The 15,863-nt window shown below is 40.7% G+C and overlaps 1 protein-coding gene across 3 annotated transcripts in view; it reads left to right on the forward strand.

Annotated features, from left to right (window-relative positions):
- The window catches only part of ERICH3 (glutamate rich 3), a gene marked incomplete at its 5' end in the record, with an annotated part of 66,463 nt that overhangs the window by 42,262 nt on the left and 8,338 nt on the right, over window positions 1-15,863 (forward strand). For all 3 annotated transcript variants that reach the window (XM_082227208.1, XM_082227210.1, XM_082227209.1), the window contains 2 exons: window positions 11,321-11,737; window positions 15,146-15,295. In XM_082227208.1, coding sequence (XP_082083334.1) covers window positions 11,321-11,737; window positions 15,146-15,295 — 567 coding nt within the window. The remainder of the gene's footprint in view (window positions 1-11,320; window positions 11,738-15,145; window positions 15,296-15,863) is intronic.

The raw sequence follows: 15,863 nt of genomic DNA on the forward strand, positions 1-15,863 counted from the left end.
ATAAACATCCAGACACCTGTAGATGAGGCTACTTGGGGAGCTGACAGAGGTTGTTTGTCAATGTTTGTTAATGCTCCTTCTGTGTTCCTGTGTTCCAATTCACATGTTGCAATGAATCACTTGTGTCTTTTTGACATGAGCACATTCATGGTATTCTGTGAGTTCCTGGCTCGCTTTTTCCATTAAAAATAAAATAGAGCTAAAAGAGAAAGAGCCAATTAATTTGTAATGTATGAACTGGCGTAATGTATGAAACTGTGTATAGTTTTCATCATATGAAAAGAAACATCTTGCATGGCAGCCTGTAGATGTCACTTTTGCATTGTAAAGTACCAGGCACCAAAAAAAGTACCACTGTATATGATAGTGAGAACCCATAGCAACAATTCTAAGGGCTCTCTCCTGCCATCCCTCTGGGCTCCATAGTAAGCAGGGCTTTCCGCAAGCCAAATTCTGGTCAGCGGTTGCAGTGTGACTCCATTTTGATCCAAGAATGACATGCCCACAACCTCAGGGCGATAAATATGCAGTCCTGTGCCTTCTGAGTTCTGTGCAGGGGACAAACACTCAGAATGATGAACCCTAGATAATTGTTACCACAAGGAAATTAAAATGCTGCAGAATTAGTTTTCAGTAGCATAAATAACATTTTTGGTAACCTCTGTCCTCCCCAGTCAGCATAACTGATGGAGATAATTATTTCCTTTATGTATTCTGAGCCGCACACCTTCATAAATAATCTAATGGGAAGCATGTATCTCATTTCCCATTCATTAATACAAACAGCGAAACGGGTCCAAAAGCAAGGCATGCTTGCAAAACAATGGAAATTGCAAGCGTTTTGGCTTTCCGTCGGCACAGACCTGATTTCTTCCTGTTTGTTTCTTATCCTGCTGTTTCTTTTTGATACTGCCATAACTTACACAACAGTTGCTTGTCAAACTGGACCAGGCATTCTGTGTTTACTGCTCCCCTGAAATCTCTCCATTGAAATGCCTTCCATTTTGACAGGCTTTATCGGAGAGCTCTTTTCCCAAGCCAAACGTTAATGTAGCTTTTGTATTTGTATTTTCTGTGTGAAATAGGGAAAGGTAAAGCAGCTGACTGGGAAATGGACACTGCTGTGAGAAAGATCCAGTGTTTCTATAGGAAGCACAAAAGTCGACGGCAAACTCAGGGTGTCAAACCAGGTTTGCAGTTGGTCCGCATGGACGAATCTTTGTTCTGATCAAAGAGACTTTGATTTCTCTAAGCAGCCAGTGACCATGAAGGATAATCAGCTTGCAGCTTTGCTAATCATTTAAGAAATAATTACATGCTCTTTCTTTTTTAAAAAGCTGGTGTTGCTTCTCAGGCTTGTGGTCACATGGTACTGGGTGGCGCGTAGTTGCATTGCCTAAAATATATATTGTGGCAGCCTTTGTTAATAGCTGGACTGATCTGATAACTGGTATGATTTAAGTCTTGGCAAATCATCTTATTTGGGGAATGAATTTTCCTTTTGCTGAAACTGCTAATAACTCTGAGGGTGCTCTTCCTCTTGGAAATGGCTTGGGTCATGCTTGGGTCATGGATAGCTTTCTTTTATGCAGGCATCTATCAGGGCATCTGCCCTCTGCTTAGGGCACATCTCATCGTGGATGATGTACATCAGAGATTGGGAATCTGTGGCCTTTCAGAGTTGTCGCACTACAACTTCCATGAGCCCCAGCTAGCACGACCAATGGTCAGGTTTGCTGATAATATCTGAAGACTACAGGTTCCCCCATCCCTGGTGTAGATTGTGTTTGGTGCTGGGTAGAAAGTCTTGCCTGTTGGCAGGGTCCTATCTAAACAGCTTTCTTCCTGCTCTTTCATTTTCGGATGCATAATTCACTTGCTTCTGATGAAATTCTCTTGTTTGGAATTCATTTATGTACTTTTGTTCCACCCAATGAATATTGCAAAAATGCTTCCTCATTTGCACAAATGGTCCACCCAAGTCATTAGGAGGTGAAGAAGAATCTCCTTTACATAGCCTTACATTAATAATGTAGCTGCACAGTAAATACAGCTATTTGGAAACGTTTCTTTTCATCAGAGTGTGAATCGTTGGAATTCAACTTCAAAATGGAGCGGTTTAACATAAAAAGGGACATTATTGTTTCTTTCTTGTTTAGGACCAGGGTGCTTTGGCCATTAGAAGCAGGCATATGTTAAAAAGTAAGACTTTAATCTTACAACACATATTTGGAAGGAAGTCCCATTGAGTTCTTTTGAGCAGGTAAACTCTGGATTATGTTGCATGCAAATTCTCCTAATGCATGAAGCTGCTACATGTTTTTCCACTTGCTTCTGTATGGAGGAGACCCAGGTAGCCAGGACTGATATAGGCTCCTCACAAATTACCTAAAGTTAAATAATGTTGACTGATAACTTTCAGTTTGAAGTATTGGGATTAGAAGAAGAGCCACTCCTGTAAATGTGCTTGCAGCTGGAAAACAGTGCTGCGGCTATAATAATAAAATAAAGAAAGGTATGTATTTATTGATTTTCTTTTTCATTTCACTCTGGAGGCAAATAACCGTAAGTAGAAACTGATTCTAGATTTGCCTTGGTTGTTGGACATCACGATTAGGTGGACCTGCTTCTTACAGTAGAGGCTGAAGTTCCCCTGGAACAACATCAGATATGTGGCACAACATCAGATATGTATGATCAGACCAAAGGTCCGTGTAGTCCAGCCTTCTGTTTTTTATAGCAACCACAGCCACATGCTTCCTGGAAGACCCTTGAATCTCCATTGATGTGAAACTCAGTAAAATGCATGGACTACTTTTTAGGGTTCAGGACAAGGAAGGTGGCATACTAAATTTCTAGCTGGGTACAGGATTTGTACTCATGGTTATGAGTAAAGCAAATTATGGAAACCGTGTTTATGTTGTCATCTATCCTTGGCTCATGTGAATGGTTTCTTTTAAACCATACCATCTTTGTGTGATTTTGATGCGTTTCATTTGCATTTGCATTTGCATTCTGAGTGATTTTGCCCCCTCACCATCAGTGCATTTGCTGTGGCACACTTTCTAGTTGTTGGAAGGTTACGGTTTCGAATACTGATTTGCTTGATTCTGTAAGCAACTCACATTTACTGTGCAAACCTGATCCAAAGCTACTTTGCAATTCCTTCTGTGCTATAGGATGGAACGTAGCTACTCCCATAATCCCTCTAGGAGAAGACTTAGCTAAGTCAGGAATGATATTTTTCTCCTGCGTTCACTTTTTTTGGAAGGAAATGTGAGTGAGCTCCAATATTCTCTATTAACTATGAAGGGTCTACAAGGTATACAAAGAAAGAATAGGTTTAACATTGATATACGTAAAAGGAAATGAACATAGGATTAAATCGGCCTGTAGTTATAGTGGTCTGAAGTGGCGTGCATGAAGGAAGGCTTTGTTTGGGACACCTGTCACTGCTACAGTGCCTGTAGCACAAGTGTTCATGGGGCTGACTTGGGGTTTTCATTATTAATCCGCTACATGCACTCAATTAATTATATTAATACACATAACAAGCTGCACTTCTGGATAAGTAACTGATGAAGCCAGTAGTAAATTTCTTTTGACTATTGTTTCCTCAACCGTATGCTTTGTACAAAAATATGCTTGGCTGCTCATGCGTGTTCTGCTGCTGCTGCTATTTAACATTAATTCAGCATGCCATTCATTAAGCAGTTTTAAAAAAATAGTTTTGTTTTAATTGTGGATTTAACTGGAAGCAGAGTAGATCTTGGCCCCTATACTGACTCCCAGCAGGGAGTTAAATAATGCACTCTGAGTTTTACAGATGAACAAATTTCAGATAAGTAGCATTTAACAAAAAATCCTGACCCATTTTGTGTGATAGTAATTGATCCATTCAGAGCAGAAATCCCAACGAGATATAACTTAAGTGGAATGATCATGCTAATTGGATAGGCGTGACAGTCTTTATTGAAGTGTTTTATTAATAGCATGCAAGACTGGTTAGGAAATGTGTATGTTTTGTAGCTAGAGGCTGTAGAAATGAGATGACCAACCATATTGGGTTAGCGCTCGCTATCACTTCAGTGATTACAGTTTTCATCATCATGAGCACCAGCCATAGATTTCTTTGTTTTCCCACCCAGAAGTAGTTCAGTAACTACAACGAAGCCATATAGGATTGTCTGCAGTTTCAGAGGAGACTGCTTATCATTCAAAAGAGACTGTCAGAGTAAAATTGGATACGACAGACCCAATGTTGTGCCGTGGACGAAAGCTTGGTTGTAAGTTTGTCGCTTGACAAATGCAAACAATAGCAGTCCGCTTTACAGTGTTGGTGTTATGTGAACAATTAACAGCAAATAATTAATTAGAAATGCCCCTGGGGACTGAAGGAGCTGATTCTTGAAATCTTATCTGGTGGGGAAGGAGCTGTAGGTTCTGAGATGGGAGCTGGAGATTGGGGGCTACACTTGTGTCACCCTCAAGTATATATGCAAACCAAATCAATATTAGGGCATTTTCTTCCTTCCTCCACTTCCTGGAATTTCCCTTCTGTGGGTAAACACACAATCACAAAGCCTCAGTGACTGGTGACGATGAGGTGAGAAGAAATCATAAGCAGTGCCATTGCAAGATTGACGCTGGAGGATAAATAGCAGTGTGAATACAGGGGTTTTAATCAGAACTGTGGCATGGGCAGGAAGTCAAATCTCCCTTTCCCATGTGCGTGGTCTTGATCTTGAGGGATGCCCCCTGCAGATGTAATTTAACATTTAAAACTAGACACATTCATTGTCATCAGTCCATTCACATTTGTCTGGGTTGGCCTTTAGACTTTGCTTTCTCCCCAGCATTCAATTTGCATGTATAGTGATCCCCCTCCTCCTGTTTGGGGGCCAGTAAACATTCTTGCCTCCCCCCCCATGTGCATTCTGAAGTGGTATGGTCTAGGAATGTGTACTTCATGTTAGGGTGCTGGTCATGTATTTTGTCTCTGAGTCACATGTTGCATATTTGTTATCCTTCTTGCAATCCTTTGAACTACCAGAGACCGGTGGTTTGTGGCCAGTTTAAGCAGGAATCACTAAGAGTGTGACAATGATATGGCAGGCCTCTGCAGCCGTTCATGAGTAGCAAAAAGAGTAAATGTCCCATCAGTGTTCTAGTTCCATACAACTGAAGACTACTTTTATGAAGCCCTGCTCTCGGTTCTGATGTGCTAATAGATTAGTTTCATTTAACAACCCTGTATCCCAATTGTAAACATAGAACTCTGCACATGAAAAAATGAGAAAATAGGTCAAGTAATTCTTTCTGTTGGTGTAACAGTGCTCCTTACAGAATGACAATAAAGCACCCATTCGGGTCATTTTTATTGACACAGTCTAAAGCCATTACTTTAGAAGTTTTAATATACAGTGGTGCCCCGCAAGACGAATGCCTCGCAAGACAAAAAACTCGCTAGACGAAAGGTTTTTTCATTCGCGATTTGCCTCGCAAGACGAATTCCCCTATGGGCTTGCTTCGCAAGACGAAAACGTCTTGCGACTTTGTTAAACCGTTTAAACCGTGCTTCGCAAGAAGAAAAATTCGCTAGACAGCAAAAATTGCGGAACGAATTAATTTCGTCTTGCGGGGCACCACTGTATCTGTTGGCTTGATTTGTGTAATGTAGCCCAACTGCTGTTGGTGAGAATTGGATTCTCTTACTTCCTGGAGCAGTTTTCAGCAAGAAACAAAATAAGTTTCTGTCTCTAGTGTGTTGTTCCACACTGGAGGATGTGCTTCGGACATTCATTCCTAAGCTGATTTCCTTCCTTCGGTCGCCAGGAAAAATGGAAATTAGTGACATCTTCTGAAAACATTTACTAGAAGCCCATTTCTCCCTTCTTTCCACCATCCCCCAATATCCAGACTTTATTGTCTGTAAGTTCCAGCCAGTCAAAGGAAGCACAGACACAATATAGCAGTGCCCTGAAATACTTGAAAGTAGCTGTTTTATTGACACCTCAAGATGGCTGAAAGTGATTTCACCTCTCCCTGTCCTTGCCATTGGCACGCTTTGCAATTGTGGAGAATCACGGTTTTGAAAACCAATTTAGTTGATTCTGTAAACAACTGAAGTTTACTGTACAAAACTGTTCCAGAGCTACTGTGAGATTCCTTCTGTGCTAGGATGTAACAAAGTTATTCCAAGACTCGCCCTAGGAGAAGACCTGGCTAGGTCAGGAACGATAGCTTTCTCCTGCATGCTCTCTTTTTGAAGGAAGTATGAGTGAGCGCCAATATTCTATTTTCATTATGAAGGATATACATGGCATGCAATCAAAAAGCAGAGTAAACTCTTTGAACATTGAGATGTAGCTATTTTCCTGAAACCTCAAGATGGCTGAAAGAGGCCTTTACCTTAGTCATGACATGATGGTGACCAGAATAAAAGATTGCGTGCAGTTTTCAGATTTTGTTAGAATGTTGCTTTCCCCTACGTTTCCCTTAAATACCATAAACTAATGAAAGGAGGGAAATGGGGACACCTTCTGGACTGGCATCAGAACCTAGCATCCTTGGGTGTTTGATACTCAGCAAGGCCCATCAATGATGCCTCTCCTAGTCCCCTCATCTTCAAACAGATTCTGGCAGGATACCCAAAGCAGCACAAGACAACTGGATCTCTCTTCCTTTTCTTTTCTCAGTTTCCCTTACAATGATGCTGCCTTGGGGGCATTCTTTGAAATTAACATTTGCTAGGTCCATCTAGAGTGGTATTAAACTACCACATCCTGTCAGTGCATGGATTTCTGCTTGCGCAGTGGGACTTGCCTCCCTCTCCTCCCCTAATACCCCAGCCCCCAAACCTGCTCCAGTGGGTTGGGGGAACAGATTTGGGGGAAGTGTTGTGGGGAGAAGGAGAGAAGAGTCCATTGCTTAAGCAGAAATCCTTGCACTGACTGAAGATTCGCATAGTGGTACATTGGATACCACCCATAGGGAAGAATTCAGTGTCTCACTATGTTCTGTCCAGACCAGCATTGTAGCTTGCCAAATGGAACAATCTCCTCTGCATGCTGTTCTGGGGTTTCTCCCGTCCCTGGCCCGTGAACTAATTGTAGGGGAAGGGGGCGGGGCACGCAAGGAGAGGAGGTGGGAATGCCCAGTTGCACTAGTGGAAGTCCTTAGGTGGGCTTCCACTAACAGAACTCATCAGTTGAATTCCACCCTTAGGGTTTTCAGTACATAGTTACAGAGGATTTTGAGGGACTGCAATGCACAGATTTCCTTGACTCTGTTTTTACTAAACAATAAAAATAAAATTGAAATGACGATAGGAGCCTGTCCTTCATAAATAATAATAAAACGATGGTCCGCTCCAATCTGTGCACTTTCTTGACAGCTTTGAATTTCAACAGCTGGTGCAGGTCCAAGTGAAGGCGAAATTTCTCCAAATGTGGAAGATTTTAATAGTGTCTCTAGATAAATGAGAAACGGTAATCCTTATTTTTCCATGCAATATTTTTGTTGAGCGCAGGCAGAGAACAGGTCAGAGAAGACTGAACGTATGGTTTTCAAATCCTCGTAGACCATAATCCTGTGAATAAATCAGGATGACTCATTAGCTGGAAAGCAGTGCAGGCTGTTTTTGCTGAGGCAAACAGCTATTTCTGTATCAGGCTGTTTATGTTTTCAAAAAACCTGATAATATTTTTAATGACCTGGGTTGCTGAAATGTCTCATGGCCTTTTACACACTTCGAGGCTGAAATCTAATGCTGCTTTAAGGTGGCTTTTGCACATGTCTCAGAGGCAAATGGCAACAGAAGGAACGTGAATCACTCAAGCGCTCTGTTTAACCACATCCATATTCTTGTGTTCAGGGAGGAAAACAGATAGATCTTTCCAGGTATGATACGCATTTTCCAGATGGATAGGTAGAATTATGCATCTTCTCTGTGTGTGCGCGTTGTACACATTGTCCCTTCAGATGAGAACCTCCCTTGGGAGATGGGAGTGGAAATATGAGTCAGTCTTTCTTCTCCTTTCACCATTTCTAACGAACATTCAAAGAGACACTGAAGCTGAAGGTATATTTATTATTAAATTATTAAAAGTGTCTCTGCTTATCTTTCCAATCCAATAGATGGCACTCAAGGCCTCCTTTCATACATTTGATACTATTAGCTGGCACCAATGACAAGCTTAAAGCACAAGATGTGATAAGGTTCCCTATGTCTGTGTTTTGACCAATGACAAGCTGCCATAGATAATTAAATCTTATCACTTTCCAGCCTGGTTTTTAATTTGCTGCAGTTTTCTGAGGGAGCGATTTGTGTTAACCTACAACTGGTCCACACAAAATAAGACAGGCATGGATGCCTTTTAAAGCAGCTGTCTTTGTGTAGCATGTTGAAGCTTTTCCCTTTTCATTTTAAGGCTATGGTGACATTTTAAAAAAACACGCTACCCCACCCTGAAGTATGCAGCAAATTTCTATGTGTTGTCATTGGGCTGCCACAGGAAACAATCTTTAAATGACCTTCATGTTGTGGCAGCCCTAACACGTTTCTTCTCTTGCATTATTACATTACCATGTGGATTAATGTGAAGACTCGCCTTGAAGTCTTGGTTGATGAAGATAGGCTAGTTGGAGGAGCTAGATGCTCACATTACCTCTGGGTCTCTATCTGTTTTGTTGCTAAACATATCTCCTTAAGTCATCAGGAGTGTTGATCCAGTATCCTCCGGTAACATTCATCCCCCCAAAATAACAGATCCATTCAGTATCTTATGCTGAGGGGTATGTTAATATTTATCAAATGCATTAAGTGACGCTGTCCATTTGTTAGAGTGCTGAATCTGGACCAGTTTTATTGAGTTCTGGCTCCAATTGGTTTACTGATTGACTATGTACATTGATTAAGCAATATGTTCTACAGCCATGCTTCCCATATGGAAAAGAGAAATTTTAATGACCACCTCACAGTAGTGTTTCATTCATTCTTGTAGTATTCATTGGAAAATGCTTTACATTACAGAAGTGCAATGAAAGAATAAAGAAAACCCTGAATTTTTGCTCAAGTAAACACGTTTTCCTCCCCGCTCCCCTTTACAAAAGAATCACAAGCCCTGCAGATTATTCAGAGTAGCACAGATGGAAAGAATAATTTAAAATATTAGCAAAATTTACAAGTAATTATCGGAAGCAGGCAGGACATGAAAGGAGTTCAGAACTCAGCACTGCATTTGATAGAAAACACAAGAATATAATACGTTACAGTATTGATTTTAGTTTTGTCTATAACGGATTTCCAATGGATTCTGTTATTCAGTTGAAATGTTAGGTATTTGCAAATGAATGAACTTTGTTTGTCGAGGATTTATTGCAAATGAAATTAGAAGCTGCAGCATTTTATAAAGTGATACTGAGTAGTCCTTAGTCTGAATTCCATGCTTGAGCTTTCCCTTAACTGGGTGGCATTATCAGAAAAGACTACATAAGTGTCCAGTCTGAGCAAGGTGTCTGCTCTCAGTTCTTGGATACAGCAACAAGGTTGTAGAGCAAACAGACAAGGATAAGGCTAGAGCAAGCCAGGTCTGAGGGGCCAAAGGTAGGGGCATAATCAGTGCAAGGGACATGGATAAACTAGGGCTAGGACAAGGCACTCATCACAAAAAAAGTTGTTTGGACTGATGGGGCAGCTCTCAGGCCAGACCATTATAGGCCCAGGTGTGCAGGCATTGATTGACCTGTCAATTCAGCTGACAGCTAATTCAGTCTAGTTGGGGCTCATGCCCTACAGTTAGGGTTTAGCCTCACTTACCCTTTGCCCCACTCTTTCCAGGCACTGGTTTGTGCTTAAAAGCTCCATGTCCATGCTTTTTTAAAAAAAATGCTCGAGAGCTTTCCCCACAAAAAACTGCTCTTTAGTGCTCCATTGGAGCAAATGTCAATTCAGGTTTTTTGCTGATTTCCTGGAAAAAGTGGAGGAAAGGTAAGTGTGGAGAAACCCTTCATCTGCCTGGTTCAAGACCTCCTTTCCTCAGTGCCTTGCAGTAAATGAAATACTTTCTGAGATCCCACAGGATCATCTTGGTCCTTGTGATACTTTTCCTAATTTGCAGTATACACTCAAGTTGAGTTTCTAACATTGTGGTCTAACTCCCAAGCATTTGGAGTGATTTGGCTTTTCAATTTCCTTTTTACCATCCTCCTCATTTGGGGGACATTTCCTCTTTTGAAATCAAATGTGACCTTGTTGGATTTCCTTGGAGACCTAGCCATTTACATGTATATTTAATTTTACAGCTCAGTGGTCACTGTTCCCCATTGGCTCAACAATGCTTAAATCTTGCACCAAGTCCTGTATGCCACTCAAGATTAAGTCTAGGGTCACTGCCCTTTTGGTCAGTTCCAACACCAACTGTTCTGGAGCACTGTCATTTAGAATACCTAGAATTTTTATCTCTTTGCCATGACTAGAACACATGTGTAGCCAGTCTATGTGAGGGTAGTTGAAGTCACCTGTTACTACAATGTTCCACTTTTAGACGCTACATTGATTTCATTCATCATCTCAAGGTCTCCTTAAGCATTTTGCCACTGACCTAGCAGCTGCCATTTTATTCTGAATTGTAATTTTATTGCCCCTCTCCTTTTTACACCACCTTGTGCATGAAAGGTGTTACACATATATTTCAGAAAAAATAAATACGGTTACTGATTTTTTTCTGATACTGTGTTTTAGAGCACAGGAATCATTGAGCCAAAAGCAAGGTGAATAAGGATTTCAGCAAAACTTTGCATTTTCATCTTAGGCACAGGCGCTGATGTTGAAGATCCTCAAGTGAAAGACCCGGGCAAACACACCCCAAAACAGACAGACAACACCTTTTAAAAGGAGTTACACAACCCCCCCCACCTTAAATACAACAAGAAAAGGAAGCAGATAGATCACTGCAGTGAAAACAAGCCTCTCTTGCCTGGCATAAAAGTAACTAGGGAATATTGGAGACAGCTTTATGCTGATCTTTAATGTACCCATAAGAGCAGACTCAGAAGCAGGAAGTTCTTAACTACTCAATCCCCCAGAAATATTTTAAAGAGTAGATGCCTAGATTGAACTCATTCTTATAAAACCTGGTGCTTTAGCACTAACCTGAAGGGCTCTCACATCCCCCTAGCAATACTTTGTGCTGCTGCGAAGGGAGGCCTGTTTCACACACAGCCCTAGGTTTCTCAGCAAGACCCTCCAAGCAACGATTTTAAGCGCTGAGAAGAGGTAAGGTGCCATTGAAATGAAATTGTCTTTTACTCTTTGTAGACAGGAAGGTTGCACGCTCCCTCTCCTCCAGCAGCATGCCATACAGCAGTGAAAACGACTCCGACCGCGAGATGGGAAAGCGAGGCCGCAAGCGAGAGAAGACCGACAGACATTCAGGGTATGAAAGTGAAACCGCAAAGACCCAAAGAGAGGAAGGCCAAGGAATCGATGTGGAGGAAGAGCCGGACATGGGGGACGCCACCAGCAGAGCAGCCAGAGATGTGGCAGGCACCTCTCACAAAGTCAGGAAGGCAAGAAGTCAAGACTCGAGTCCAGGCAGTGAGGAAGGCAATGTTGTAGGTTCGGTGCATAGGAGTGTGAGGGACGACAGGGAGAAGGATGTGTTAGGGCATTCTGAACACAGCCGTCGAGCAGAGACCAGAAGCAGGGGACCTTCTGAAGATGAGGATGAAGGTGGTAAGTATGGTCTGCAGTCAGAACTCTGATGGGTCCATTGCATACAAGTGTGTGGCTTTGCTTGTTCTTGACTGACTGCATCATTTTGCATTCTAAGCTTTGATGATGGCATGTGAAACACAACATTATATGTTAGAACGATGTGATTCCCCGCTCCCACCCTCAGTTTACTGTGTGTGCCAAATTGCTGGCAGTGTCATGCTCTGAAACGTCCGTGCCATGCTGTTGTTTTGGGTGCTATAATTGTGGTCTGTGTGATTTAACATGTAAGGCTTTGGCGAGCTTTCCTCTTGTCTCCATTACTATCGTTTGCGTGGCATTTTGTGACAGCTGAATTTATTACTTTCCTCGATGGAAAAGGGAGACAGGCAGGTGAAATGGATCTGAGATCAAGCAGTGCCCAAACTTGATTGCCATCCCATCTGAAAGCACAGCTGGAAAGGCTATTTATCAACATAGGGAAAAACAATTGCATCAAACGAAGTTAATCAGTGTATACTTCTTATAGGTTCAAAGACATAATGACATCTAAACCACATCTTTGTGTGCTTTTATTGTTTGGAGTGATGAATATGTGAGACACGAGATAAAAATTTCTGTTCCACCTTTTTTTATTGTGAGATTATGGACAAGTTTCATAGCTTTAAACATAGCAAATTGAAGATAGGAGTATAGGAGTCTGCCTTATATCCGGCCAAACTATTCATCCTATCCAGAATTCCTACTCTGACTGCCAGCAACTCTCCAAAGCCTTAAGCAGAGGTCATTCATATCACCTGCTATCTGACCTTTTAAACTGGAGATGCCAAGAATTGAATTTGGGGCCTTCTGCACACAAAGCACGTGTTCTATCAACAAGCTATGGTATGGCCCCTCCTCTAAAACCATATATATAATTATTATTATTTTGGATGATAAAATACTGTTTGCACAATCAATTCCTATTTTTTCTGGGTCTAAACCCCTTGGAGGGAAAGAAAAAATTAAGGTGTGTAGTATTATAATTTTTAACTGTAGATCGTAGTGAGATCATTCTAGTCACTTAATATCAACCCATAGTGGTGCAGACACGAAAGAAAGCCATAAGTCATGCTAATTCTTCTGATTTGTATTTTTATCTGCAATCATCTGGTGGTGAATTATACAGTGATCTTGCTTTCTATTAATAGACATTGATGGTTTATTTCTTATTGCTTTGTGCTGTTCAATGGAATAGTTTGGCATGTGCAGAACGTTATGAAAATTGGAATGGTTTGCAAACATCTTTTGGCTGGGTTGCTTTTCATTGCCTTGCAATTTGTTATGTATCTAACACGGAGGAAAATTGAAAAAAAGAGAGAGCGAAAAGTACAGTTCTGGATGATTATGCTGAATTATTTATGGGTGTTTTAGTTGTTTGAAATCTTTCCCTTCATCCATATGCTGGATTCTCAATGTGAGCAACTTCCCAATTAGACTGTTAGATGAGATGAATATTTAAGTACTGTTGAAGAATGAAGTTATTAACCACTTAACAAGTACACACATAGGATTAAGTGCTCTAATACAAAATGGAAGCATGGAGTAATCATGTGGGTTGAGTTAATGGCCTGCCACAGATTTTAGTGCAGAAGGGTATCATCATTTCTGTTTAGCTCAGATTTCTGAACATGGTAATTAAACAGTTGTTTGATAGTCCTGGATCTGAATTAACATAGCATTTAGCAGAGGATGTCTCTAGACTCTACTGCTGTGGTAGCTGGAGGTGTTGAGATTTTTGCCTGGCTACTGAAATTATCTTCTGCCTCTCCCTTTTTTTTCTTTTTTTGCAAAAAGTTTTTTTTTTTTGGCAGTCTGCTGAATATCTGCTTGAATAGGGTTGATCATTGCAGATAAAGGGGGAGACAGAAGAAAAGCAAAAGCAAAAACAAAACTTCAGTGGACTTTATTTTGTAGCAAGAAAGAGAAACCCCCCTATAGAAGCAGGCTTCCATGTATTTTGAGGGCGCTGGTGTCCATTCTGGATGAGCATTTGGATCTACATCTACATATTGTGAGCTGCCTTGGGTCCTATACTGGTAGAAAGGCAGGACTGAAATAAAATAAAATAAGTACAGCTCAGTAATAACAATAATATTAATAATTTTATTATTTATACTCCACCCATCTGACTGGGTTGCCCCAGCTACTCTGGGTGGCTTCCAGCACATATAAAAACATAATAAGACATCAGTCATCAAAAACCTCCCAGTACAGGGCTGCCTTCTGATGTCTTCTAAAAGTTGTATAATTATTTGTCTCCTAGACACATCCAGACCCTTCCGCCACTGGTTGTAGGCAGCATGACTAGAATGGGATAGGTGCCAGTGTGTGCATAATTCATTGCAGCATCAAGCCTCTCACTACAATGACCTACCTGTTTTACCCACACTGCAGAACTGGAAGAAAACCATCCTTACACACCAAGTGGTTTAAATTCCTTGTGTACAAGACTTGTAAACAAAGCAGTGCTGAGGAGGGTTCAGCTCCCAATGGGGCTAATGAGGTGTGTACACCTAGGCAGAACCCATCAGCCTTCCTATTTTAAAAGAAACCTACACTAATGCCAGAGAGCTTTGCAACTTTCAGCAGTGATTTCTTTTTATATACATGTCGTTTTGGAGACGAGAAGAAGAAAAAAATATTCTGTTTCTGTTTCGGGAATAGTGGTTGCTAAGCGAATAGGAATGCAATATTAATAATACATACTCTGTTAAGAACAAGTGAAATGTAAATAAACTTTATTGCATAAGCACTGAGGTTACAATGAAAATATTAGCACAACTTTAAACTGTGTCATGGCCTAATAAGAATGTGGTGGAAATGTAGCAGAATAGGACATGTTGCTTCTCATGCGTTTAGGAATATCAAATGTTTGTTGAAGCATGGGGATTTGCATTCGGATCTGCCCATGCATCAAAATGAGATGAAGCTCACAAGCTATTTAACCTGTTTAGAGAATTGATGGAATCATTGGAATTGCATCTGGAAACTTAGTATTCAAAAATGTCCTGAGTTTATCTGCAGTTTTTCTATTGTCTTGTTATTTTGGTTTGTGTGCAAATTAAAAATATTTCTGAACAAAAAGATCACCTTATGATCTGGTGGTATTTTTTGTAACTTGTGTGTTGTAGTTGTAGTAGTAGTAGTAGTAGTAGTAGTGGCAGTTGTTTTGTATTGTGGAAATTCCACTGCATGCAATTTTAATATCTGATAGATGGGATGCTATTTGCTTTATGTATGTGTTTAATGCATCCATGTGGGTGACATGGACTTTAAGTGGCATCCTTAATTGCTAGTAGAGTAACCTGTAAGTGAATGTGTGATCAGCATTTCCCCAATTTCTCTCTTTTGCTCCCTGTTTTGTGATTGTTGTGCTATTTTTTGAAGATGGCAAATCCGTCAAAGAGAAAATAGCTGAGGCCATGGAACATGATCGACTTTTGAGTTCTGAACCTGAACCAAGTGACTCCAGTACGGAGGATGAGGAGGAGGAGAGCATAGCTAAGAAAGATAAATATAAAGGAGATAAACATAAAGGTAAAATCAAATGATAAAGCCTTAAGTGCCACAACCCATTCCAATACTAGTTGATCTTTATTCTTTTTATTTTATACTCTCATCTCATCCTTCTTTTAATTTCCTTCATTTTGTAGTTTTGATTGTGTCTGAATAACTAGCAACAAAAAGGTTGCTTGTTTAGGTTGTTTGGAGGCTGGCTTGTGTGTTTGAGTGTTTTTGTGTGCTTTGCCATGTCTGATACAGCAGATTTCTTAAATTCTTAAAGCTGCACTGATCAGACTTGAACCACCACGTTAGAATGAACCCACCTTTTAACTAGTATTCCCATTAAGGAAGAGCAAGCAAGCACCAAAAATATTGCCTTCTGCTAGATGGCATGGGGAGATGTGGAGCAGTATCAACAACACATGTCCTGCAATGTCCAGTCTGAGCCTTAATTACCCAAATTCTACTTGAAAGTCTTGGCCTACATGATAGATAGGCATGTGCTTGATTAGACTATGGAGGAGGATAAAGAAGAAAGCTTTTGATGTTTCCTCCTACTTCACACTATACTGTACAAATTTTACAATTTCCATAAACAATT

This window comes from Podarcis vaucheri, assembly GCF_965113315.1.
Source record: "Podarcis vaucheri genome assembly, chromosome: 6".
Lineage (NCBI taxonomy): Eukaryota > Metazoa > Chordata > Lepidosauria > Squamata > Lacertidae > Podarcis > Podarcis vaucheri.